General features: G+C 37.8%; 1 protein-coding gene and 1 pseudogene across 5 annotated transcripts in view; one reads left to right on the top strand and one right to left on the bottom strand.

Annotated features, from left to right (window-relative positions):
* CFAP70 (cilia and flagella associated protein 70) overlaps positions 1–27,554 on the top strand; it is a 106,297-nt gene that overhangs the window by 63,763 nt on the left and 14,980 nt on the right. For 3 of the 5 annotated variants that reach the window (XM_037804780.1, XM_037804777.1, XM_037804776.1), the window contains 6 exons: positions 16,641–16,799; positions 17,349–17,473; positions 19,334–19,486; positions 19,994–20,155; positions 21,593–21,682; positions 25,273–25,374. In XM_037804780.1, coding sequence (XP_037660708.1) covers positions 16,641–16,799; positions 17,349–17,473; positions 19,334–19,486; positions 19,994–20,155; positions 21,593–21,682; positions 25,273–25,374 — 791 coding nt within the window. The remainder of the gene's footprint in view (positions 1–16,640; positions 16,800–17,348; positions 17,474–19,333; positions 19,487–19,993; positions 20,156–21,592; positions 21,683–25,272; positions 25,375–27,554) is intronic. The other 2 variants (XM_037804778.1, XM_037804779.1) reach the window with 2 other exon arrangements.
* On the bottom strand, positions 1,100–2,208 carry LOC119510724 (annotated as a pseudogene).

The raw sequence follows: 27,554 nt of genomic DNA, 5'->3' as shown, positions 1-27,554 counted from the left end.
CGAGTCACCTATTCCCCTCAAGCCTGTTCTCCCCAACTTTGTGGTGTGTGGGGGTCTGATTCTTGTGGGGGTCTAATTGGTTCACCAAGTTTCGGTGTGTTGTTGGTGCTGTCCGCCCTGAATGTGGGGCATGTGTCTGAGCTGTTAGGGACGGAAGGTGGCTTTAATAATCAAACCTCTCAGGTGTTCCTGGAGATTTAAGGCTGTTGCAAGAGTGTAAACCTTCAGTTCAGTCTCGCCACAGATTGTCTCTGCCGCTGACCCACAAGTCCTTGGTATTGGCGTATGGTCCCTGGGACTTCCGAGTGGGTCCCTCTTCCAAGTCATGCCCTCCTAGGGCCTCTGCTGAGGGAAGGCTGTGCTACATCACAAGTGCGCATCATCCCCCAAGGGAAGTTCTGGGCCGCTGGGCCAAGTAGGGGTGTTCCCAGCCTGCTGAAAGGATGGCTGAATGGGGTGTGTTAATTTCCCCCTTTTCACACAGTTCTGCCTCCCCATTTCTGGGACAATTAGCTGTGGGCATGCGAAAGGCTGTTGTCCACTCCTGATATTGTGGCATGTGCACATGTTGCTGGAAATACTTCCTGTTGCACTGGGTTTTTGGTTGTGGCTCTGGGCTGTGGCGCTGGCCCCGGGCAGGGGTGTTCCCAGCCCGCCAGAAAGATGACTATAAGGGGTGTGGTTTTTTCCCCCTTTTGGCTCACCTCTGCCTTCCTTGCTCTGAGACAATTAGCAGTGGGTGCACAAAAGGCTATCGTGCATGCCAGATATTGAGGCGTACCCACAGCCTGTTCCTGCTGTGCTTCACTGTGTGGTTCTCGCTGCCATGTTTGCAGCCACTTTTGGGTTTTTTAAAAAAGAACTAGTCTGACTCCAAACACCAACCCACAGTTTCCCCACACCTCAGCATGGCTGCCGGATATTCAGCAAGCTTACTCACTCACTTCAGAACGCAGACTCTCGGTTTCACCAAGTGCACGGTCCCTGTGGATTTAGCACACCTTGTCCAGCTGGTGCATCGCTAGAACTGGTGTTCAGGTTCACTTTCTGGCTTTTATCTAGTATTTTTCATGGAGGTGTTTTTTTTGCCCTGTCTCTCCTAACCACCATCTTCCGGAAGTCTCGTTTCTTCAGGCTTTCTAGGAAAATTCTTCTCTTCAGCTAATACTCAGGTTTTGGAACTGGCCCCTTAGCAGGAGGTGGTGGTTTCTTTGGTTTTGGAAAATCTTATCCTGTTCATTTATCTGAACAGCAAAATTGTCTGGAAATACTCCTTCTTTACCATTAAAGTTCACCCTTCCACTAGCTAGCTTCTCCAGTGTCCTTACTTATCAAATGGATTATCTCTCCCTCTTTAAAAGTAAGCTCATCTTCATTAGTACCTTCATAGGCAAATAATGTTCTACAATATTCTTTAGCATTAATTTTACCTCCAGTGTCTATGTTACATCCACATTCTGAGTTTTGGATCCTAATGACTATATGACCAAGGGCTTTTCTGTTGTTGTGTTTTTTTCTTCTTTTTATTACTGGATGTTCTTCTAAGTTTCACAGAGCCTTCTTTAAAAATATCTCCAAATCGAATTCCACAGATTTTCTTTGGTGGTACAGTTGGTCCAGATGCAGTTTCACTCCCATTCCCCAGAGAGGGTGAAAGTGAGGTAAGCCCAGTCAAAAAAGTTTCTGAACCTTTCTGTACCACCATCATCTATTACTTCTGATTCGTTCACAAAATTTGAAGGGAACAGTCCCAACTTGTTGTTCAGGGTTCCACTCCACCAGCCATCTTCTACCTCTTCGTTAATACCAATAGTATCTCCTACTTCAGCTCCAGCTTACCCTCATTCTGTGACATCTACTCAAAGAGAACTTTAAACTGATGCTTCTTGGTTTTCTTCTTAATGTTTTTGGTTTGTAGATGTGGCTGAATTCCTTCAGCTGGAAGTCCTTGGATGCTTATTCGTTGTACAAGACTTGTCACATTCCCATGCCTTTCTCGTTTGATGGGCAAATTGTCATCCTTGGATTCTGTCTTTCAGTTTCCTTAAGGAAATTATCAGGGAATATTCCTCTTCTCTCATTTAGTTCTCCTTCTAGCCATCCTTCCTCCTATAGTTTTTTCACATTCCTCATTATTTCCCCAACCCGAATAGTTAACTCATCATCATGTATACCATCATAGTCATATTCCACAATATAATCAACCATGCTGGGAGCTTCTGCGGAGAGAAGCTTGGCGCCCGCTGCTCCTCCTCCAGCTGCTAGCAAAGCTGTTCCCGCTGCAGGAGGTGGCTCCCCACTCTGGTCTCACCCCTCCCAAGTTCAGGCAGGGTGAGGAGGCTCTTCCATTGCCTGCGGCGCTCTGTGGTCAGCACGGTCAGCGCCGCCCAGGAAGAAGAGGCCCAGAATTGGTTCTTGTGCACATCGGGCAGCAAGCCCACTTTGTCTGGCAACGTTTTTACCCTGTTCTTCATTGCCATTCTCTTTTCCTCCACTTTAGGAAAGCATTCTAATGTGTTTAATATGTGTTTTTGTTTGTGTGTTCATTGCATATGTACATTATTATTTTGTCTACATGCATTTTTTTTCTTTATTAGAGAAGCTGTGGGTTTACAGAACAATCATGCTTAAAATACAGGATTCCCATACACCACCCCACCATCAACACCTTGCATTGGTATGCGTTCTGGTTCGCTATGCTGCTGAAAGCAGATCCCATAAAATGGGTTGGCTTTTAACAGTGGGAATTTATTAGTTTATAAGCTTACAGTTTCAAGGCTGAGAGAAATGTCCAAATCAAGGCATAATAAGGCAATGCTTTCTCCCCAAAGACTGGCTGCCAGTGATCCTGGGCTCCTCTGTTGTATGGAAGGGCACAAGGCAGCATCTGCATATCTCTCTCTTTTCTTCCAGATTTCATTGCTTTCAGTTTCTTGGTTCTGTGGCTTTCTCTCTGTTTGAATTTCATTGTCTTATAAAGGACTCCAATAAGAGGATTAAGACCCACCCTAAGTGATGTGGGTCACATCTTAAGATCCTACTCACCAACAGAACCGACTTACAATGGGTCCCCACCCACAGGAATGGATTAACTTTCAGAGCATATTTTTCTGGGGTACACACAGCTTCAAACCACAATGAGGAACATCTGCATGCATTTTTAACAGCTTTAGTAAGATATAATTGACGTTCAATGAACCACACATATTTAACATGTATAATTTGATAAGTTTTGATATATGTATACACACCCATGAAAATATTGTCACAATTGGGATAAAAAACATTTCCACCATCGCCCAAAATTTCTTTGAGCCTATTTAAATCTCTCTCCTGCCCTTTCTCCCTGCCTCCATCTCTAGACAACCACTGATGGGCTTTCTGCCCCTGAATTTACATTTTCTACAATTTTAGATAAAAGAATCACATAGTATGTACTCTTCTTATCTAACTTCTTTCACTCCACATAATTATTTTGAGATCCAATCATATTGTGTATATCGATAGTTCATCCCTTTTTATTGCCAAGTATCCCATTGTGTGGATATACTACAATCTGTTTATAGATATTTGGGTTGTTTACAGTTTTGGATTATTACAAATAAAGCTTTTATGAACATTTGTCTACAAGTCTTTGTATGGACATATGCTTTTATTTTTCTAAGGTAAAAACTAGGAGTTGAATGGCTGGGTCATATGATAGGTATCCATTTAGCCTTTTAAGAAACTAAAAACTGCTTTCCAAAGTGGTGGTACCATTTTATATTACCACCAGCAGTGTACAAGAGTTCCAGTTGCTCCATATCCTCAACAAGATTTGGTATGCTCAGTCATATTTAGACATACTAATAGGTTTTAATTTTTGGTTTTAATGTGCATTCCTAATGATTAATAATGCTGAGAATCTTTTAATGTGTATGTTTGCCATTCATGTGTTTTCTTTGATGAAGTGTCAGTTCAAATAGTTCACATTTTTAAAATTGACTTTTTTCTTATTTCTTATTGAGTTTTGAGAGTTCTCTGGATAGAAGTCCTTTATTGTGTGATTTGGAAATGTTTTTCCTGAACAGTGGCTTATCTTTTCATTCTCTTAACAGTGTCTTTTGAAAAATAGAAGTGCTTAATTTTGATGAAGTCTAATTTTTCAGTTTTTTCTTTTATAGCTCATACTTTTGATGTCGTATCTAACAAATCTTTGCCTCACCCAAGGTCACAATGATTTTCTTGTATATTTTCTTCTGGAAGTATTATAGATTTAGGTTTACATTTAGATGTATGATCCATTTTGATTTAAATTTTTATTATGATGTGAGATATGGATCAAAGTTCATTTTTTTGCATGTGAATATTCAATTATTCCAGCAACAGTTGTTGAAATGTCTATCATTTCCCCCACAGATTCACCTTTGCACATTTGTAAAATATCAGTTGAATATATATGCATAAGTACAGTTCTGTAGCTCTTTATTCTATTCCAGTGATATATTTGTCTATCTTTATGTCAGTACTTACTTGATTACAGCAGCTTTTTATCATAAGACTTGAAATCAGCCTTCCAACTTCATTCAATTTTTAAAAGTTGTTTTGGTTATTCTAGTTCCAATGAAGTTCCATATGAATTTTAGAATGAACTTGTCAATTTATACAAAAAGCCGCCTGGGATTTTGATTGGGATTATTTTAACGTATAGATTAATTTGGGGAAAATTGACATCTTAACAATATTGAGCCTTATTATTTCATGAACATAGTGTATTACTTCATTTATTTAGGTCTTCTTTAATTTCTCTTGACTGTTTTATGGTTTTCAGTGTACAGGTCTTGCACATTTTTGTCAGATTTATCCCTAGGTGGTTCATTTTTTTTTGGATGCTATTGTAAATACTATTTTTAAAAAAACTTCTATTTTTGATTGTTGCAAGTATACAGAAATAAAATGGATTTTTGTAAGTTTATCTTGAACCCAGCTATGCAACATTGCTACTACACTTACTTATTAATTTTTGTAGTTTTAAAATAGACTCCATAGGATTTTTTATACAGATGACCATCTAATCCCTGAATAAACACGGTTTTACTTTGTCCTTTCCATTCTAGGCCCCTTTTCTTTATTTTTCTTGCTTTATTGCACTGGCTAGAATATCTCCTTTCTCATCTTTCTGTTACTGAGTTCTAATTTAATGTCATCATAGCTAGAAAACATATTTCATATGATTTGAATCCTTTAAGATGTATTGAGGTTGTAGTGGGCTTCACCTGAGGAGTGCTGCATAAGCGGTTCATCACCTGGAGCTCCAGGACTGCCTTGGATGGGAATGAACTCATCATCTGAGGTGTTGAATGGACTCATGTGAATTATATTAAGGGGAGAATGTATATATGCTTCCATGTGATAGTACAGGTTCAAGAAAATCCAGCTCATTAAGAAATAAATTAACTGAAGAAGGAGGGATAAGATGGTTACATAGAGAGGAGTGGAATTTAGTTAGTCCCTAGAGCAACTAATAAATAATCTGGAACAACTGCTGGGGGACAACCATGACTGGCCACACATCATACACCAACCTGGATTGGGTGGAATGGGTGAGATCGCAGCATAAAATCTGTAAGTAAAAAACTGCAGAGCCACTCCAGGAGTTCCCCACCCCCACCCCCATGGCAGGCTAAGCTACAAGAACTTGCTGTAGGAGAAAGCAGCAGTCTCAGAGCAAGCAACTGTAGATCAGCCCAGCTCCAACTGGGGTTTTAATTAACAAATGTGGACTGCTGAATACAAGCTACAAACATAGACAAACCCCTAACAAGCAGACAGAGGCTTTTAGAGATGACTGGCCTTAAAGAGATAGCAAACTCCTATGCCCCAGGAAAGGAGCCCAGAAGACCAGGTGCTCTTTCTGACCAACAGGCGAAACTAGGGGGCCATGGACTGACTCTGAAAGGGAGCTTTCTTTCCCTTTTTCTCTCTCTCAACCTGAGTGACTCAGTGGAGAAAACCTCAGCCATTTTCAGTTCACAGCGCTCTGACGTAGACAGCGTTGGAGATAACAGTCAGAGAGACAAAGGAGCAATTCAGATGCAGAAGATAACTCCCTAGAAGGTGTATCTTCCCTCAGAGGAAGGAGGTGGGGCCCAGCTCTAGTGCTGGCCTTCCCTTTAGAACTCAGACCCCAGAGCCTGGGGGAAAACAGCCAAAACAGAAACTAAAGGGGCCACACCTCCTTACCCCAGTGGGGAGTGAAAGGCTGACAGGTGCCACCTGCTGGGCAGGTTAGGGAAAGCACAGCGGCTAGAGGCCTCACAGGAAAGTCTGTCAATCTTCTAAGACACACCCTCATGGAGACTCGAAACTGAATATAACCCCATTGTGAGACCTGAACCCGTTCTGCTCTGGGAAAATCTGATTGGGTTAACCAAGGGAGCCAGGTACCTAGACAACAGAAAACGACAAATTATGCTAGGAAAAATGAAGATATGGCCCAGTCAAAGGAACAAACTTACACCTGAATTAAGATACAGTTTAGATATTGTTTCACTTTAATGAAACAACCAATTAAAGATTTTCAAAGAAATATGGTATATCAACTAAAAAACCAAATAAACAAGTTCAGGGAAGATACTGCAAAAGACATGAAAGATATAAAGAAAACATTGGGAGAACATAAGGTAGAAATTGTAAGTTTGAAAAAACAGCTGGCAGAATCTATGGAAATGAAAGGCACAACACAAGAGATGAAAAACACAATGGAGACATAAAATGACACATCTCAAGAAGCAGAAGGAAACACTCAGAAACTGGAGAACAAGACACCTGAAATCCTACACACCAAAGAACAGATAGGGAAAAGAATGGAAAAATATGAGCAACATATCGGGGAATTGAATGGCAAAATGAAGTGCAGGAATGTACGTGTCATTGGTGTCGCAGAAGAAGAGAAGGGAAAAGGGGCAGAAGCAATAATAGAGGAAATTATCAATGAAAATTTCCCATCTCTTATGAAAGACATAAAATTACAGATCCAAGAAGTGCAGCATACCCCAGACAAAATAGATCTGAATAGACCTACACCAAGACGCCTAATAATCAAATTATCAAACATCAAAGACAAAGAGAGAATCCTGAAAGCAGCAAGAGAAAAGTGATCCATCACAGTCAAGGGCAGCTTGATAAGACTATGTGCGGATTTCTCAGTAGAAACCGTGGAGGCAAGAAGGAAGTGAGGTGATATATTTAAGATACTGAAAGAGAAAGATGACCAACCAAGAATCCTATATCCATTAAAACTGTCTGTCAAATATGGCAGAGAGTTTAAAATATTCTCTGACAAACAATGAGAGAGTTTGTGAACAAGATACCTGCTCTACAGGAAATACTAAAGGGAGCACTACAGACAGACAGGAAAAGACAGGAGTGAGAGGTTTGGAACAAATTTTGGGTGATGGTAGCACAACTATGTAAGTACACTGAACAAAGATGACTGTGAGTATGGTTGAAAGAGGAAGGTTAAGAGCATGTAGGACACCAGAAGGAAAGAGGAAAGATAAAGACTGGGACTGTATAACTCAGTGAAACCTAGAGTGCTCAACAATTGTGATGAAATGTACAAATATGTTTTTATATGAGGGAGAACAAATGAATGTCAACATTGCAAGGTGTTAAAAATGGGGTGGTATTGGGGAAAAAATACAATCAATGTGAACTAGAGACTATAGTTTACAGAAACATTGTATTATGCTTCCTTTAATGTAACAAAGACAGTATAGCAAAAGTAAATGCCTGTAAGAGGGGGACATAAGGGAGGGGTATGGGACTCTTGGCTTTGGTGATGTTGTCTGACTCTTTATTACACTTTAGTTTAGTTCTGTCTTTCCTTTTGTTGCTTTTTAGCTGTCATTTTTTTCTTTTTCTTTTTCTTTTGTCTCTACCTTCTTTGACTCTTCCTCCTTCTTTGTGGAAGAAATGGAGATGTGCTTATACAGAAAGTAGTGATGGTGGTGAATGCATAAATACATGATTATACAGGGGAAAAATGTATTAAGACTTGTCTTATGGTCTTATCTTGGTTAATAAATGTTCCATGTATCCTTTTAAAGAATGTATGTTCTGTAGTTATTAGGTGGAGTTTTTTGTTTGTTTGTTTATTTTGGGGGGTGGTTCTTGCATGTAAATTGGGTCAAGTTAGTTGGTTGCATTGTTCAACTTTCTGGTTTTGTGCCTTTGTATTTTTCTGAGTTGTCCTTTCTGCTTCAAGTAACATTTTCTTTAATTAACATTATAATATTTGTTTCACACTTAGATCTTAAATGTATCTAGATTCTATCTTTGAACATGATGCTTGGTGGATAGGGATCTAATTTTATTTTTTTCCATATACAGATCTAATTTTCTCAATATCATCTACTAAGCAATCATTTTTCCCCTTTAATTTAAGGTATATGTATCTCACAGCTCTCCATTCTGGTCTTATTTGTGTGACCTTAAAACAATACCACACTCTTTATTGCTGTGGTTTTGTAGTGTGCCTTAATCTTTGGTATATCAAGTTCCCCATTTTACTTGCCTTTTTTATGGTTGACTTAGCTATTCATGGACTTTTATTCTTCAATATGGATTTTATAGTAAATTTATAAAGTACATAAAAAATTCCAGCTGCAACACTTATTTGGTCTGTATTGAATTTGTAGATTAATATAGGGAGAATTGACATCTTTTGCTAGTAAGCCATCCCATCCAAGTGTGTGAAAGATATCTCCATTTATTCAGATCATCTTTGATGTCCCTTATTAAAGTGTTAATATTTTATTTAATGAGGCCTTGTGTAGTTAAAGTAATTTACAGATACACTATAGATTCTGTTGCTATCATAATAGTATCTTATTTTAATTTTATTGTCTGGCCAGTTATTTGCTGGTGTAGAAATGCTCTTGTTTTTTAGATTGAATTGAATATGACAACCATGTTCAACTCATTGGTTTCAACAGATTGTTGATTCCATTGTTTTTTTCTACCATATGATCATCTTATCATCTGCTAATAATGGTAGTTTTACCTGTTTCCTCCCAATCTTGATATCACAAATGTCTTTTTATTTTTTCCAATAATATGCTTTATATTAGTTGTGGTAGTCAACCTTGCCTTCTTCCTTATCTCAAGAGGAATTAATTTAAAGTTTCTCCATTAAGTATAAAATAAATTGTAAGCTTTTGTTAAAATACCTTTAGAGAATTAAGGAGGATCCCTTCTATTTCTGGTTTCCAAAGAATTTTTTTCATGAGTTGGTATTACTTTATCAAACTTTTTTCCTTCATCAATTGTAAAAAATTAAATATTTTCTTCTTTCATCTATTAAGGTGGTGAACTACATTGATAGATTTTTTATGTTGAACAATCCTTGCATTCATGGGATAAACACTACTTGATCATAATGTATTATGTTTTAAAATTTTTAATGCATTTTTTATTGTGAACTTTAACATATATACATAACAGTGATAACTTTCAACATATGATTTAACAAGTAGTTAGCAAATCTCATAGAATGTTATGGGTCGCAGTTCCACAACCTCAGTTATTTCCATTATTGTAAAATACAACGTATATACAGAAAGGTGTTAACTTAATGAAGTACAGCTCAACAAGAAGTTATATAGGTAATTTAAAAAAATGTTATGGGTTACAGTTCCACAGTTTCAGTTCTTTCCTTAGTATGAAATATAGGGTATATACAGAAAGATGAAAACTTTCAACGCACAATTTGACAAATAGCTATTGTGCCAGTTTGAATGTATTATGTCCCCCAGAAAAAGCCATATTCTTTGATGCAATCTTGTGGGGCAGACATAATAGTGGGGATTAAGTTGGAACGTTTGGATTAGGTTGTTTGCATGGAGATGCGCCCCACCCAACTGTAGATGATAACTGATGGGATATTTCATGGAGGCGTGGCCCCACCCATTCAGGGTGGGCCTTGATCGGTGGAGCCATATAAATGAGCTGAGTCAAAGAGAAGGAACTCAGTGCAGCTGTGAGTGACGTTTTGAAGAGGAGCAAGCTTGCTAGAGAAGAACATCCGGGAAGAAAGCCATTTTGAAACCAGAGCTTTGGAGCAGACGCCAGCCACGCACCTTCCCAGCTAACAAAGGTTTTCCGGATGCCATTGGCCATCCTCCAGTGATGGTACCCGATTACTGATGTGTTACCTTGGACACTTTATGGCCTTAAGACTGTCACTGTGTAGCCAAATAAACCCCCTTTTTATAAAAGCCAATCCATCTCTGGTGTTTTGCATTCCTCAGCATTAGCAAACTAGAACAGCTATAGAGCAAATTTCAAAGAATGTTATAGGTTACAGTTCCATCATTTCAGTTATTTCCTTCTAGCTATTCTTATATCCTAGTATCTAAAAATATATATATATATATTTATATGAAGTTTTAGTATTTGTAATCCTTTGTTAAATCCTGTCTTGTCTTTTGCTACCCCCTCCTTTCATTTAATCATTTTCTCTGTCTTCAGGGGTGTCCAGGCAGTGACCACCCCTACCGTACATATTGAAAGGGGCTGCATCTGATTGTCATTCTTTAGGAGGCTGTTGCTTCTGGGTTTTAGGACTTGTCTGGTGTAGGAACACTCTGGTGGATTTACATTTCTGAGAGATAAAACTTAGTAAGTGAATCTTTTATAGAATCTCAGATAGGGAACTAGATATTTCAGGACTACTGTTGGTAAGGGCATGGCATACTGTGGTCATTTGGGATATCTAGCTGGGGCTTGCATAAGAGAAACCTTCAGGATAGCCTCTCAACTCTATTTGAGAAATGCATTATTATTATTATTTTTTTAAAGTTTAGAGATAGGCATTACAATTCAGGGATAGAGTCAACTGCTGTAAGAGCTTACAATCTAGGGCCTACTACAATAATTATGTCCACGTTAGGCTATGTTCTAAGATTCAATTCTGAGTTTACACATTGTAGTTAGTCCATATTGGTGAGGCATTAAAGTGTTTGCCTTTATTTCTGGTGTACTTCACTCAAATACCATGTACAGGATCCATTCACCTCGTTGTGTGTCTCACAGCTTCACTCCTTCTTGTAGTTGCTCAATGTTCCACTGTATGCGTACACCACAGTATACCATTCCATTCTTCAGTCAATGTACCCTTAGGTCATCTGCACCCTTTGCAAATCATGATTACTGCCTCCATGAACACCAGTTTGCAAATGTTCATTCATGTCTCTGCTCTCAGATCTTCAAATGACATACCCCATAATGAGGTTGCAGGACCTTTTCATCCCCACATACTTAACTTTTTGTGGAACCACCACACTGACCTTCAGAAAGGCTACACCATTCTACCTGCTCCTCAACAGTAGATAGGTACATCCCTCTCACCATGTTTTCTCCAACACTTTTACTCCTATATATATATTTTTCTACAATTTTATAGTTATATTCACATACCATACATTTATCCACAGTGTACAATCAGTTGTTCATGGTATCATCATAAAGTTGTACATTCATCACCACAATCAGCACTTGAACATATTGATTACTACAAGAAAAATTGTTTTTTTTTTAGCAATAAGAAAAAAAATGATAAAAAGAAAAATAACATGTCATGCAATACAATATACTAGTAAGGACAGCAAATAACACCACTACCAAGAATCCCATATTCCTCCCCTATATCTCCCTCTCATATACATTTAGCATTGGCATATTGAGAAATGCATTATTTTTAATGGTCCCTTGGATTTGGATAGCTAATATTTTATTTTGGATCTTTGCATCTATGTTCTTAAATGAAATAGCCTATATTTTTCTTTTGTAATCTAATTTTATAATTGAGGCTGTTAGGCAGCTTTTGTTCCTTTTTTATTCTGTACCAACTTCTATGTGATAGGAATTTATTATGAATTGAGATTTGGGCAGAATTCGGACCTGGTTTTGGGGTCAGGGAAAGTATTTATTATTTCATTTTCTTAACACTTAGTGTGTTCATGTCCTACATTCTTCTTGTGTTGTTTGTGGCATTTTATATTTTTAGGAATTTATCAATAGTTCATCTAGTTAAAAATTTTTTAATTCATTAGCATATTTTTCATATTGGTCTATTATGTTTAATATCTATTGATCAGTAGTTTTCTCCTTTTCATTTACATTTTATTTATTTACATCCTCTCTTTTTCTCATGAATCAGTCTTGCAACAGGCCTGTCTATCTTTTTAGTCTTTTCAAAGAACCAGCTTTTGGTTTTGTTAATCAACTGTATATTTTTTGTTCTCTGAATCAGTGATTGTCATCATCATCCTTTTCATCATCATCATCATCATGCCACATGTTTTTCTTTATTTCTTTGAGTATGATCCATTGCTCTTTTCCAACTTCCTTTATATGCATCATCTTTTCACAATTATATTAAATATTTTGTTGTTAAATCAGTTGCTTTATGCTGACCCTAGAAAACAGAACCTGAGGCAAGAATTTAATGCTAATGCTTTAATTGGAATGTGTAATTCCTGGGCAGGAAGAGTGAAGAAAAGAAGTCAGAGAAGGATAGGAAGCAATCCAAGGTGATACCTTATGCCTACACTGGCCATTTCAGTATGATAAGATGCAAAGAGACACATCTGGTTGTTTTGCAGTTGCACCTGCTCAACTTTGTGACATCTCCAGACATTCAGGCAGTATGGAGAACTATGCTTCTGAATAGCCTGGGAAGGAGGAAAGAAAAGAAATCTGTTCTTTTGTCTCCTCTCTCCCATTAGTCAAAATTCATCATAGGGATTTAATTTAACCCACACTTCCAAGTTACATCAACTGGCCTTTTTTGGCAGCTGCTTGGAAAGTCATATACCATTCCCTATGGTATAGGATTTCATCCAATCCTAAAGTGATGGGATGAGTCAGAAACTCAAAGTATGTGGCTTCTTGAACCAGCTGCACTGTCAGCCAAGGGAGAGGGCCCAATTCTCTTTGATAAGGAACTGGTCAGTCCTTAGGTAGTGAAACTGTGTGGAACCAGGTAATGGTGTAGTCAACCTTAGCAGCAAGACTGCAAATGGGCCCCTCATGGAGGAGTAGTTGCAGCAGTACATAATGCTGAGCAAGCAACTGAGACACCAGGAGATCATGGCATTGACAGAACCTAGGAGTACATTAGATGGGTCAGGTGCATCAACATCAATGGGTATATTGTTATTTCTGTATAAATACTATTCTCTACTGAGCCACACTCTGTCCTATGGTTCTTTCTTTTATAGCTTTGTTTTTCCAAGCTTTATTTTTCCAATAATTGTTTACTTTATTTGCTTAATTTTCTGTTTTCTTTTTGCTTCTGTCATTTTTCCCAGATACTCAAAAAATGTGTCACATGCCCACCAATATTTTCCAAATGCTCCAGTGGATCAGTTCCATTTTTTCCTGGAGGTATTCCTTCCTCATAAGGCCTTCTGTCTTCCTTTGTCAGTGTTCTCCCTAGGCATGATGAACAGTTGTCATGCTAGGGCTTCCCTTTGATTCATTCTAAGAATCTCTTTTAACCACAGGATGTACTGTTTATTGACTTCTTTGCCTTCCTCTTTTATACTTTGCTCCCCCATTTTGGTAGAGCATATCGTCCCATTAGTTCTTATGAAAGAGTGTGTGAGCTGTAAATACTCTGAGGCCATGCATGCATAAAAATATCTTTTATCTACTCAACTGTATTTTTTGCATGTGTCTGACTGTGAACCTACAGAACAGGTTCCACCGAAGTTCAGTGAGCACTTACGACTGAAAAACCGAAGCAGGCCACTCCATATGGTAAAATAGTAACAGTTTATTAGGGATCTTACCGACCAGGAAGCTGGTCCTAGTGGACTGCAGGATGTTCAGAGAGCACTGACCAGCGATTACAGAGGGTTATATAGGGCGAGAACAAAGAAGGCATAGAGCCAACTTGGGATTTGAAGGATTATAAATGTGCTTCTTTGAAGTTACTCATTTGTAACAGGAGTAGGTTAGTGCAGATAGCTATCATGCTTAGGAATGTCACTTACAGAGGGGAGTTTTTTTGTCCTGTCTAAGAATTTATGGCTTCTCTGGTTTATGGCCTCACAGCATGTATCCCCTAAAAATAAGGATATTTTCCTATATAATCACAGTATCCTTTCTACACATATACACATAGATAAAGCAAAAATGACAAAATGTTAATTGTTGAATCTAGGTGGAGAAAATGTAAATGTTCATTTTACTATTCCTTCAATATTATATATTTTTAATGTCTATAGTAAAATTTGAAAAACATTTTTTTTTAGGTTGGAAATTATTTTCTCTCAGATTTTGAGGAAATTCCCATTGATTTCTAGTGTCCAGTCTTGTTTTTGAGAAGCCCAATGCCATTCTTATTCCGAATCCTTTATATCTGACCAACTTTTTTATTTCCCTAAGTATTCTGTTACTCTGAAATGTCAATGTTATGAACCTCAGTATGCAGTTTCTTGATTTTGATGGTGATTACACATTTGTTAAAATTCAATAAACTATACACTTAAAAGGGGATACTTTCTCCTTCTCTATGCCCTTACCACACTGTCACCCATTCTCAAATTTTTTTTTAGAGGAATGTAACTTTAAGAAAACTTTCATGTTATTTTAATGCACCTTTTTACCCACCACCACTTTTTTTAAAAAATTCAGTTTTATTGAAATATATTCACATAGCATACAATCATCCATGGTGTACAATCAGCTGTTGAAAGTACCATCATATAGTTATGCATTCATCACCCCAATCAATTTTTGAACATTTTCCTTACACCAGAAAGAATAAAAATAAGAATAAAAAGTGAAAGTAAAAAAGAACACCCAAATCATCCCCCTCCATCCCACCCTATTTTTCATTTGGTTTTTGTCCCCATTTTTCTGCTCAAGGGATATTCACTGTTGTAACCATCTTAAATACAGTTATCAAGTTCAAGAAATTTAACATTGATATAAGAAGTTTACAGTTCTATACTCCAATGTTTTCATATGTCCCATTAATATCCTTTTGATTCTTTATCCTTTTCTATTATTAGATTCAATTCAAGATCATGTATTGCATTTAATTGTCATTGTCTCTTTAGTTGCTCTTTTTAAAAAATGTGCAAACATATATACAGCATATACTTTCCCATCTCAAGCCACTTTCAGGCATAACATTCAGTGGGATTAATCACATTCACAATGTTGTCCTATAGACACCACCACCATTACCAGAACTTTCCCGTCACCCCAAGCATAAACCCCACACCTATAGACATTAACTTCCCATTCCCCCTCCCCCAACCCTTGGTAACTTGTACTCTATTTTCTAATTCTGTGAGTTTATGTATTCTAGCTATTTCATGTAAGTGGACGCATATAATATCTGACTGTCTTAGTTTCTATGCTACTATGACAAATACCACACAATGGATTTCTTAAACAACAAGAATTTATTGCCTTTCAGTTTCAGAGGCTGAAAGGCTTGCTTCCTCCTGGGGTCGGTAACATTCTGGCTGGCTGGCAATCCTTGAGTTTCTTGGCTTTCCCATGACATGGGATGTCCTCTCCTTTCTCTTCCCGGTTCTTTTGACTTCCAGTTTCTGGCTCCTCCCCCTGGCTTTCACTTTATAAGACCTCCAGTATTAGGATTAAGACCCATCCTAATTCAATTGTGCACACCTTAACTAAAAATAACATTTCAAAAGGTCCTGTTTACAATGGGGTCACACCCACAGGAATGGAATTAAGAACATATGTTTTCTGGGGTACATAACTCAATCTACCTTATTGTCCTTTTGTGTCTGATTTATATCACTCAATATGATGTGTCCAGGGTTCATCCATATAGTGGCGTGTAGCAGAACTTTGTTCCTTTTGAAGGCTGAGTAATATTCCATTGTAAGTATATACCACTTTTTGTTTATCCATTCATTTGCTGATGGACATTTGGGTTGCTTCCACTTTTTGGCTTTTGTGAATAATGGTCTATCCTGACATTGCTTTTTATTTTATTCATCAAACATTGTTTATTGAGAAGTAGAATGACATGTTTAAGAACTTGAGCAAACTATTTAACTTTTCTGTGATTCACTTTTTAAAAAGGGGCATACTAAAAATATTTCATAATGTGAGAAATAAGTGAGATTATATATTAATGTCTTTAGCATGATATCTGGCATATAGTCATGATAGAATATAGCTATGTATATAATTTTTATTGTCTCAGAACACTGAAATAAGTTGACTAGAATCCCTGTTCTTTAGAGGCTTTAATGTTACCTTAAAATGTATCAATCCTCTCATCTGGATTCTCAAGAATTCAAGCATTCTTGAGATGCTAGGGTTAGCCAGTAACTTTTATAATAGTTATTTGTTTGACATTATCATGACTTGGCCTAGCAGTAGGGCTATATCAGGGTTACAGTGAAAAAGCTGTGTTGTCAGTTTAGCTTGTACTCTTTAAAATATTCAGAAATACAAACAAGCCTGTCACTACATTGGTCTTTCGTGTAATGTTTGGGAAATACATTACTTGTGTTTTGAAAATCAATTGTATTTTATCTCCTTTAATCCAATGTAAGAAAGGCCTTTTTTTTTTTTTTTTCATTAAAATTTAAACTATTTAGGAACAGGAGCTGCCTTATCCATTTTAGATGAATTTCTTGAAGAATCCTCTAAACTCCATTCTGAGTCACAAGAACCCATTTTGACTGTACAAGCTCAGGATCCAAATACCAGCCAAAAACCGTCCAATATGTTTCTCAAGGAGGGACCAGCAAAGAAAGGTGATTAGGAGTAAAGATTTCCTCTTGAAAAAGGGGCATGTCATAAACAAGCTAGACAAGGATGAAAACTAATGATTATTAGCAAAGAGGCAATCCTGACTTGTTTGAAGCTGATTAGTTTTTCTGCCATATTGCCTATGTTCCTTCGTATTAGGCTAGGCTCTGAATTCAAATTCAGTGATGGAACTTTTTTAATAAGCGAGGATTTATATTTAGCTCATAGAAATAGCCAGCTACACACCTATGATTTTCTAACAATGATTCTTCATTTTTAGATTATCTACAAATTGTGTTTTACATTCAGGGATATCTGGATTTTTTTTAAATGCTTTGTGACTTGCATTTGGAACCACCAGTAGATTTATCTTTGAGAAACTTTAAGGGCTTCTCTTTGAGGACGATTGCCATAGAGAAGTCTGTTGCTTTACAAGTTGCACTTTCTTCATGTATTAGATCAGAATAGTGTCTCTGCTTCATTAGCGTGTCTGAGCTTCTGAATTATTTTTCGTTTACATCTAATCTTCTATGCTTTTGATATACTGTTTTTAGAAGCATCAAAATGTGACGTTTCATCGGCTCTCCTGAATTCCATCCCTTATTATGGCGTTTCTCAAACTCCTCCCACCATCTTCATGGAGACAATACGCTTCTTGATGAAGGTCAATGCTGTGCAGGTCAGGATATTTTTAAAAAGAGCACATAGATGGAAAGGTTTTAGCTAATTACTTATTCTATCCATAGTGACGTATTTGGAAGCTTAAATATGTATAAAGCAGAAATCAAATAAGCTTTTGAAAGCACATCTTAGACTCAATGGGAAGAACATCCAAATGTGAACCACCCTCTGCAGATGGTATCAGAAGTCTGCTCCCTGTATGTGGTTTCCTGTCCAGCAGTAACCACGGTGATGCAATGAATTACTTGAGACAAAAGTCAAGAGAGGCGAGAGTGAGAATAACTCAAGAGAGAGTGTCCTCCCCAGCAATTCTCATCTCGGTTTTTATTGAGATTTTCAGCGTAGGGAGACGTGCTGGCACTCAAGGCTGTTTAAGGAGGCAGGAGGGGAGGCAGGACGTTTTGACCTTTATGACACAAAGATCGACAGACAAGTAGACAACAAATAAGCTTGGCCTTGGTAGTGGAATGTACTACGTGCAAGAACATAGCATAGCAAAGCAAGACATTCCCATCGTCTTCGATAGGAGTTTAGACAAAGGCAGTCTTCTGCCTATATGCATGCTGAAGCAGAAGCAGAGTTTACAAGTTTTTTATCCACAGAATTCCCATACCATCAGAGCAAAACTAGACTCTTAAGGCATGTGTGTCTGATGTTACTCTATTATGAAAACTCATATTATATGAGTGTTGGGGTTTGCAGAAGCCTAATCACACTCTTCCTCTCTTCCAGTTTCTAAACCAATTGGAAACAGATACAAAGTGCATATGGAGGGATAAAAATATCATATTATTTTTATTGGTAAAATTGGACTGGAGTTTGTGATGGTCCCACATTTGACTTCCCCATCCAGTCACAGGTGAGGCAGCTGGAGAATTGCAGCCTCCTCCCAGAGAAGAAGGGCATCCTGCAAGGTCTGTCCGTCACTTGGTAAACAAGAAGCTTAACCATGAAGTAAGCTGTAGGAGAGAGAGCAAGATCCAGGAGCCAGGAGAGTTGACCTTGACCCTGCAGAGCACGGGCTCCACTTGAGAGCAAGCAAGAATGACTAGAGGGGTGGAACATATTAAGCAGGAGTCTTTGATATATTAACCCTTCCCAATAGTGAATCAGGCTCTTTACATGTCTCGCCTATTAAATAAATCACTAGCCCTGCCCCATGTCATAGAGCCCGAAAGGCAGGTGGAAAGAACAGTTGCAGTCCCTCCCCCAGTATTTCCCTCTGAAGATATAAGTGTTAGTGGAAGTTTTACATCATAGGCAGATATGGGAACAGAGGAAGAAGAAAAGAAGGGTTTCCTTTCTGCTTATCAAATACATCCTGGCTTTGTCAAATTTTCAGGCCTTATGTAGTGTGGAAATCAAAGAAAAGCCCCAAAATACAAAATTGGTAAACATAGTGGATGTTTGAGAGTTACAGACACTTATATTTTTAAGATCCTGAGTCTAGAGTTTTAGAAAGGTAGATTTGGCCTCACTATAAGTTTCCTTACAGTTATGGCTGCCTGAAAATGTTACTTCATATATAAATGGGGTGGTTGATGAAGTGTCTTTATCTGCTGCATAATAAATTACAGTCTAACAGTAAGTAATATGACCACCGGCAACATCAGAATTGCACTATGCTTTATTCACTTGGAAATGTCTACATTTGGTGACTAAATGAATAGCTGCTAGTAAAATCAAGTGTGATAAATGTTTGTTATTCACCCCACCAACCTTTTGAAGTTTAGGATAATCATTTCCTTCTATAATATGTTCCGTATTCTTTGTTATCAGAGACAGAATCTTCAACCATGGGAGCTTTGGGACCATTGCAGTGCAGCTATTTACATGTTAATCTAACTTCTCCTTGCAGTATGTACACCGAGTCCTTGCACATGAGCTTTTATGCCCTCAAGGAGGCCCCAGCTGTGAGTATTATTTGGTGCTGGCCCAGACACACCTTCTCAAAAAGGACTTTGCCAAGGCAGAGGAATACCTTCATCAAGCAGCCCAGATGGACTACCTGGTAATGACTTTTGCTAGAGTCTCTTGAGTTTGGAGAAGGGGGGAGCATACTTTATTAAGGTTGGCGATGCCATATCATAGATAGGTTTCTGGTGGCCGTTGATAGATACCACCAGCTGTCAGTGAACTCCTGTATTTACTACCTTCTGTTTGCTTTTCTTATCATGGGCTTTGCAAAGGGTAGAGAAAAGGATAAGGACAACTGTTTGGTAGATAGTGTTTCTTTCAATTTTTCTGGACTTTTTATATTTTCTCATTGTGAACATTATGGTTATGCTTGAATGTTTTTCTTAATATTTACTCCAAAGACAAAATAATTTTGAAGAATGGAAGAAAGAAATGATAAAATAGAAAAATATCTTCCAGTGCAACTGAATGGTCCTCCTTCTAACTGACTGTTATTAGAAGAAGGAAAATAGACTTGATATAAATTAATGTTAAGCAAGGATCATTAAGGTGCTTTTTAATACCACCTTGTTCCTGTACCATTTGTTCTTCATTTTCTCAGAACCCTAATGTCTGGGGCTTGAAGGGCCATTTCTGTTTTCTGAGTGGCAATCATTCTGAGGCCAGGGAATGCTATGAGCGAACCATTAGTTTTGTAGCAGATGCTTCTGAGATGCACTTTATCTTCCTGCGACTGGGGCTTATCTATCTGGAAGAGAAAGAGGTGAGGGACTGAAGATGGGGAATAACCATGTGGATCATGGGACCTGTGTACAGTTCAAGCATTAACATCCATCTGTGTAGACTAATAATAGTAACATGGTAAAGACACTTTTACATCTGGAGGTAAAGTAATTTGCCCAACATTAGATAACTAGTAATTGGTGGAACAGTATCCACACCCAGACAGTCTCATACGCAACCATTATGCTACTAAAAATTTAAGAACTCAATAAATGTTAGCCTTTATTTTAGCTACTATTATTAGCAACCATAGAAGCATTCTTAGTTTGATTTAACTAACAGAACATTTCATGGGCTTCAAAAGGACTTCTCCAAACTTCTTCCTCAACACAAAGGGTTATATTTAATTCAGCTGAGGATAACCCTATTCCACAAGGCACTCTGCCCTGATTCTTTAGCAATCTGTCCCCATATTTTAGCAAACACCCAAAAGTCCTTTTTAAAAAACTTTTTATTATGGAAATTATCAAATGCATACAAAGTAAACTGAATAGTAGAATGAACCCCTATGGACCCATTATTCAGCTTCAATCATTATCAACATTCCATTGAGGGCTTTTTTAACTCTGTGCGTTTATTTTGACTTCATTCCATTTCTTCCCCCAGATCACCCAATTCTCTATTCAATATAAAATAACAACAGCAACAAGGACAAGTTACAATGCCTTATAATTAAAGTGGGAAGGCCCATATAAGGCTTGGGAGAAATCACTATCACACCGTGGTGAAGTATAAATAAGGAAAATTTTTCTTTCTGATGTCATTGTAAGCTGCAGCTTCAGAGAACTGCTGGCTTATGCAGTTGCTAGGAAAGCAGTTCTTAGGCTATTGATACATTTCTCACATTGGGGAGTTATAAGGCAAGAAGTGGTTCTTTGAGGACTACTTCTTTTGGAAGGTTTTTTTTGTTGTTTTTAGTTTTTCTGTCTCCTATACTATAGAGAGCTACTAAGACCTTTTACAAGGGAGCAGACTCTCAGAATGATGAGCCTGTATCAAGTGTACCTCTTATTTTCCCACATCATTAGTCCAGAGGTTCCATGTGTCTGTCATGCAGGTATCCCACCACATGATGTCACTTTTAAGCAAAGAGGGTAATCTTTAGGGTCTGGGTGGAATTCAGATAATCATTAGGGTTGCCCAGAACTTTCAGTGTAACTCTGCCTCAACTCTTACATAGACTATAAACACAGTCTTTGGAACTGTTTCCAGGTCATAGTTTGCCTTTGAATTTGGTCCATCCATCTCCTCCCATCAATCTTCTTACTCCCTTAAAAAGATATAAGAATACAATCCAGGGACCCATTTAACTTAGATTGTTCCATAGTGCATCTGTCAGAGACCCCATGATTATCTCAGCAATGCAGTGTTTGAAGCTTCCAGAAGATAGTAGCTTATTGGTGTTTTCTTTCTGCAGTATGAAAAGGCAAAGAAAACCTACCTGCAAGCTTGTAAGAGATCACCTTCATGCCTTACCTGGCTAGGACTGGGAATCTCCTGCTATCGGGTAAGAAGACAAAGTCTTGAGATTAGGCCTCTGCATACAGCTGACCTTGATTCCTTGGTCTTCTGAGTACTTGTGGGTTTGTTATGATGGTGGAATGGCTAACAGGGTGTCTTCTCTAATGAAAAGTTGCTGTTCAAGTTTTTATAGTGAACTGAAGGTCAATCTGAACTAGAAAAATAAAGCATCCTAAAATCCCCACAAAAACTTAAACCATGAAGCTATTATGTAGTTTTTAAAAAATCATGTTTTTTGCTGCAAAAGCTATTTCATGATGTTATCTGCAAGAAAAAGGTGATATGGAAGATAATGAAAAATCTAGTCAATCAAATTAAAGAAATTTATTGATGTCTTACTAAGCACTGTGACCCATCTATGTTAGGGGGGGAGCAACTGCAGTTCCTAGTAGGCCTTTTGCTCCTTCACACCTAAAACTCTCTATTCACCCTTCACTTCTTTCCTCCAGTCTTGGAATGAAGCATGTGTCCTGCTGTTCTTTTCTAATTTCTTTTCGTGCATTCTTGATTCCATCCCTCCCTTTCCTCTTAGTACATTTCCTCCTTAATGGATTCTTTCTCTTTGATTTACGTGTTTAACCTCTGCTTCTCAACCAGCTGTTTCCATTTAGTTTTTCCCATCTTATTGAACAACCACCACCATCTTCCTGATTGTTACTCTTAACAATATTTGCCCACCTTCCTTGTCTCCTCTTCCTCAGTGCTGTTTTTCAATCATAATGGTAAGACGTGCTCATTTTAGGAATTTTGGAAGATACAAAGGAATATGAAGAGAACATAAAAATATCCATAATCCCACCACTCAAAGATGACCACTGTTAACATTTGAATGTATTCTTCTCTTTTTTCTATATATATATGAAAGTAATTTTAAAGTATAAAATTATAAATAATATATTTCCTGCTTTGCAATAGTTTTTCTTCTTAATATTACACTGGTATCTTTTTGCATCACCAAATATTCTAAAACACAAGTTTTGATGACTGCATGATGTTTCCCTGGATGATAAGTAGGGTAAACATGTAATTTATCATCCAAACCTGGACACCTCAGAGAATGAAAAGGGTGCTATTAGTAATTACACTGGGACACAGCTACCATCCCAGACCAACCAGGACATATGGTCACCTACATTTAAGCCCTGTGCTTCTTTTTCTGCTTTCCAAGAAAAAATGGAAAACATGTAACCTGATAGCACTTTCAAAGTTATAAGAAACCAACTATACAAAGTATTCAGCATAAGTCATGCCTCTATTTATTTTGAATAGTACAAAAAATATTTTACTTAGATAGAAACAAAACAAGCTTCAGTTAAACCCTACCACTAAGATGTCGAAGTAATCTCTATCAATATTTAGTTACACTATACCTATATGTAGGCATACCATAATTTATTTAACCAATCACTTATATTGGACATGTTAGTTTCCACAATTATATGTTGTAAATAAAGCTGAGATAAACATTCTTGTACATAAATCTTTGTGCTTAACTGATTATTTCCTTAGGATACATTCCTAAAAGAAGGTAGAAATATTTTTAAGATCTTTAACTCATAGTGTCAGTTTGCCTTTTAGAAAGTCTATATGCTGATTTACACTCAGAATATGTGAGAGTCCGTTTTTCTGTTGCCTTGTCAACAGACATTATCATTTACCAATTAGATAAGTATATTAATTTGCATTTTGTCACTAATAAGGTTGAAATCATGTCATGTATGTATTTCTTTACTATGGTGTTATTTCCCTACATAAATCCTTCAATGGCTACCCCTTGTTGCATAATAAATTCAGCATTAGTATCTTCTCACATCACCAAATATGACAGTTTGCAAATTGGGGAATGCTCTATGCCAAAACAAAAGCGCTCTGTTTTTCCCTGAGAAAGAGGCAGCTTATATAGTAAATACAATGGGATTACACAAAGAAAAATACTACTGTTTAAGTAAAAACAATAAGAAAAGCAAGCCTTGTAAGGGGATGGAATGCTAACTAACAAGACGTATTTATCCCTAACAAAAGTCCTGGTTTCCAGGAAATCAAGACCCAGGTTTAAAGAATGTCAGAATGTCTTAGCAGTTGTACAGCGTTGGAGAGTCTCAGATAACTTGTCTCACAGATAAATTGTCTTAGGCATGTGTGGGCAATTTCGAAATGTACAGTCAAGTTAGTTTTTACTGTAGTCATTTACAGATAAGTTGACCTTTGCTTTAAATACACATGGACAAGTTGCCTCCAGGTCCTTGCCAGTTCATTTAATAGCATGATCTTTTCTCTGCCTGTCTAATCTTATCACTTCCTTTTTTTCCCTCTGCCACATACACTCATTCTCCCTCTCTCTCTCTCTCTCTCTTTTCTTCAGCCACATGGGCATGCTTATGAGTTTCCATGCTCTCTTTTGCCTCTATGCCTTGTATATGACCTTCCTTCTACCTGAAATGCGTTTCTTCATCTTATACAGTTAACAAATCCCTACTTACCCTTCAAGATCCACTTTAGCAGTTTTTTCTTCTCTGAGGCTATTCTTTAATCTCGGGGCAGAATTAATCCTATTTTCCTTTATTCTCGTATTTGATCTTATATATGCTTTGCTTTCACTATAGAAATATTTATGCTATATTGAAACTATCTGTGTGTTTTTAATTTACTTTTATTTTTTGCATGTCTGTCAGTGAGCTCTCAAAGAGGGATTGTATTTTTTTATTACCAGCATCTAGCAGATTGCCTGGCACAGAGTAAATCCTCAACAAATATAGGGTTGATTGAATAATGAATCAATGTCTCAGAGACATTTAAAGTGTGAGCAAAGGTATAGGCATGGGTGAAAGACCATTTTCCATCTAGTCTTGTGCCTAGAAACCTGATATTTTTTCTACTAATACAGAAAAAGTGAAGATCTGCTTTGGAGAGAGGAGAGTGCCTTATTCTTTCCTTAAGGGACCTTTTGGATGGTTTGCAAAGCAACTCCCAGGCTTAGGAGGCAGCAGTGATATCCATAGGCGCAGAGCTCAGGAAGCATCTTAGATCCTCTGAATATGGGCCACTCAGGATTGTGCTTTTAATAACTGATATTAGGACAGGCAAATAGGGCTTTAACTTCAAGAAAGGGATGCATCATGTAAAGGTAAAAACTAAAACTGAATCTGATGGCCCACACTCTTTGGGCAAATTGGTTAAGTGATACTCACATGGAAGAGAGTTCCTGTGGTTTTCCAACCCTGGCTCCTGAAGCTCCATGGTTTATATGGCAGTCTTGGGACTGCTGCAGAGGAAGGAAGGGAAGGTAAATAGGCAGGCTTTGAGTTGAGAGCCTACCAGATTCCAGGGCTCCACATTCCCCTACCTGGCTTTTTAATCAGAGTAGTTACACTTTTAACTAGTTCAAATATTGGGCCACCACAGAGGTTTTCTTGTTTGAAGAAAGAATTCTGTTGCAAAAAATGTTAGTTGAAAACCATTGGTGTAGGCCATGTACATTAGTGTTCTTTGGACATAGTGCTTTCAGCTAAGCTGATGCCAGCTGGCTTAAGTGAGAAATACTTCGACTCACAACTCATGTGTCTCTTTTATGTCAAGCTGGAGGAGCTCACAGAGGCTGAGGATGCTCTCTCTGAAGCCAATGCGTTGAACAACCACAATGCTGAAGTATGGGCATATCTGGCTCTGGTGTGCCTGAAAGTGAGTGTTTATTTTCCTTACACAATGCTCTTTTAGGACACACAGGTAAGTAGGGCCAAGTAAGCAAGAGACAGCAGGATAGCCATTAATGACATAATAGTTGGGGTTTGATGAGCTCTGGATTTGGTCATTATCCTGTGACAAAGGAAAGACCAAGTCTGCGCAACTTCTACTTGGAATGTGCTTAAAAATCATATATTCAGGGGGATTAGAGGTACGGGATGTTCTAGGTTTTCTTTTTTGTTTTTATCTCTTTTTTTTTTTTGGAGCAATGAAAATGTTTTATAATTGGTTGTAGTGATGTCATGATACTGTGAGCCACTGATCATATACTTTGGATGGATTGTATGGTGTGTGAATATATTTCAATAAAATTGCTTTAAAAAAACAAAAAAAATAATATATTCAGATGTGTTTGTATGGAAAGGAAGTTCTAAAAATGGGATCAGTATTGTATCAGAATGTAAAGAAAGGCAAGGACCAGTGAAGGAGATGGATACTCTACTAGTCTTTCTGAACAATTCTTGTTGAACTTCTGGCTGAATGTGCTTGTCCTTGATGCAGGTGGGAAATTGGAGTTGGTATTGTAGGAGTTTGTGGTACGGGTTTATCTACAGAAAATAACACTCCCATAGTAGACTTCCTGCACATCAGTCTAAGAAGGAGGGTAAACTGAGAATAATGAAAGTGGCCCTCAGTTCTCAATTAGGAAATATGACACCAAATTGATAGGGGGTGTTATGATTATGAGAGAAATGAACAAAATAAATATTTCTGGATTTTCTTTTTGGAGTAAATATCCTGAATATGATGTGATAACATCACCCAAATAGTATTTGGTCCTGGCTGTCAGCTGGGGTGCTTCAGCTCTCTTCCATGTGCACTTCAATTCTATAGGTTAGACTCCACTGCTTCACAGTGTTGTAGTCTCAAAATTTCAAGAAAGCAAGTGTAGTAGCTGCGAGGCCTCTACAGGCCTAGCCTCTGAAAACTCACACAATGTCTCTTCCACCACATTGTACTGGCTAATGAAAGTCACATGTCCAGCTCAGATTCAAGAGATGGAGAAGTGAGAAAGAGACTCCATCTCTTGATGAAAGGAGTGGCAACATTCATATTGCACAGGGTGTGGACATGAAAGCACAATTAATCAGGAGCCATTATAAAAATCTACTATAAGACCTATATTAGTTTTCTACTGCTGTGTAACAAATTACCACATACTTAGAAGCTTAAAAGAACACCCATTTATCATCTCACAGTTTCCATAGGTCAGCTGGTTCTCTGCTTTGAGTCTCGTGAGGCTAAAATTAAGGTGTCAGCTGGGCTGGGTGCTTATCTAGTCTCTGGGGAAGAATCTACTTCCACACTCATTCAGGTTGTCGGAAGAATTCAATTCCTTGTGCTTGTAGGATAGAAGTCTCTGTTTCCTTGCTGGCCATCAATCAGGGGCTGCTATTAGCTTCTAGAAGCCACCCACATTTGCTATCATGTGGTCCCTCCCCATGGTCAAGCCAGCAGTGGTGTGGTTGAATCCTCCTCATGCTTCAAATCTTTCTGACTTCCCTTACCCCTAGCCAGAGAAAACGCTGTTTTTAAAGGATTCACCTGATTGTGTCAGGCACACCCAGATAATCTCTATAATTTAAAGTTAACTGACTTGGGATTTTAATTACATCTGCAGTTCACAACAGTACTTAGATAGTGTTTAGTGGAATAATCTTGGGGACAGTGTTTAGAATTCTGCCTACCATCAGTCTCATATTTTAAATTGTCATGTGATTTACTCTTTGACTCGTGAATTAATTACAAGCATGTTTTAAGTTTCCAAATGTATCTGAGCGTTCTGGCCTATCATTTAGTTGTTGATTTAAAATTTTACTGCAGTGTGGTCTATATGTATTTGCTGAAACTCTCTTTGTGGTCTAGCAGGTGGTCAACTTTTATGAATAACTTAATTTGTGCTTGAAGAGAATATGTTCTCTATTAAGTGCAGAGTTCTATATTAGTGTTCGAGCTCAATCTTGTTATTTGTTTTATTCAAATCTTTTATATCTTTACTTTTTTCCTATTTCATCTATCAGTTTCTGTGAGAGAGATGTATTAAAATCTTCCATGTGGACCTTTTAGTTCAAAGATGGGGAAACTGAGGCTCAAAAAGCTCAAGTGACTTCCCCAGG

This window comes from Choloepus didactylus, chromosome 15, assembly GCF_015220235.1.
Source record: "Choloepus didactylus isolate mChoDid1 chromosome 15, mChoDid1.pri, whole genome shotgun sequence".
NCBI classification, from domain to species: Eukaryota; Metazoa; Chordata; class Mammalia; order Pilosa; family Megalonychidae; genus Choloepus; species Choloepus didactylus.
Note: the sequence above shows the minus strand (reverse complement) of the source record. Positions and strands in the feature narration are given on the sequence as shown.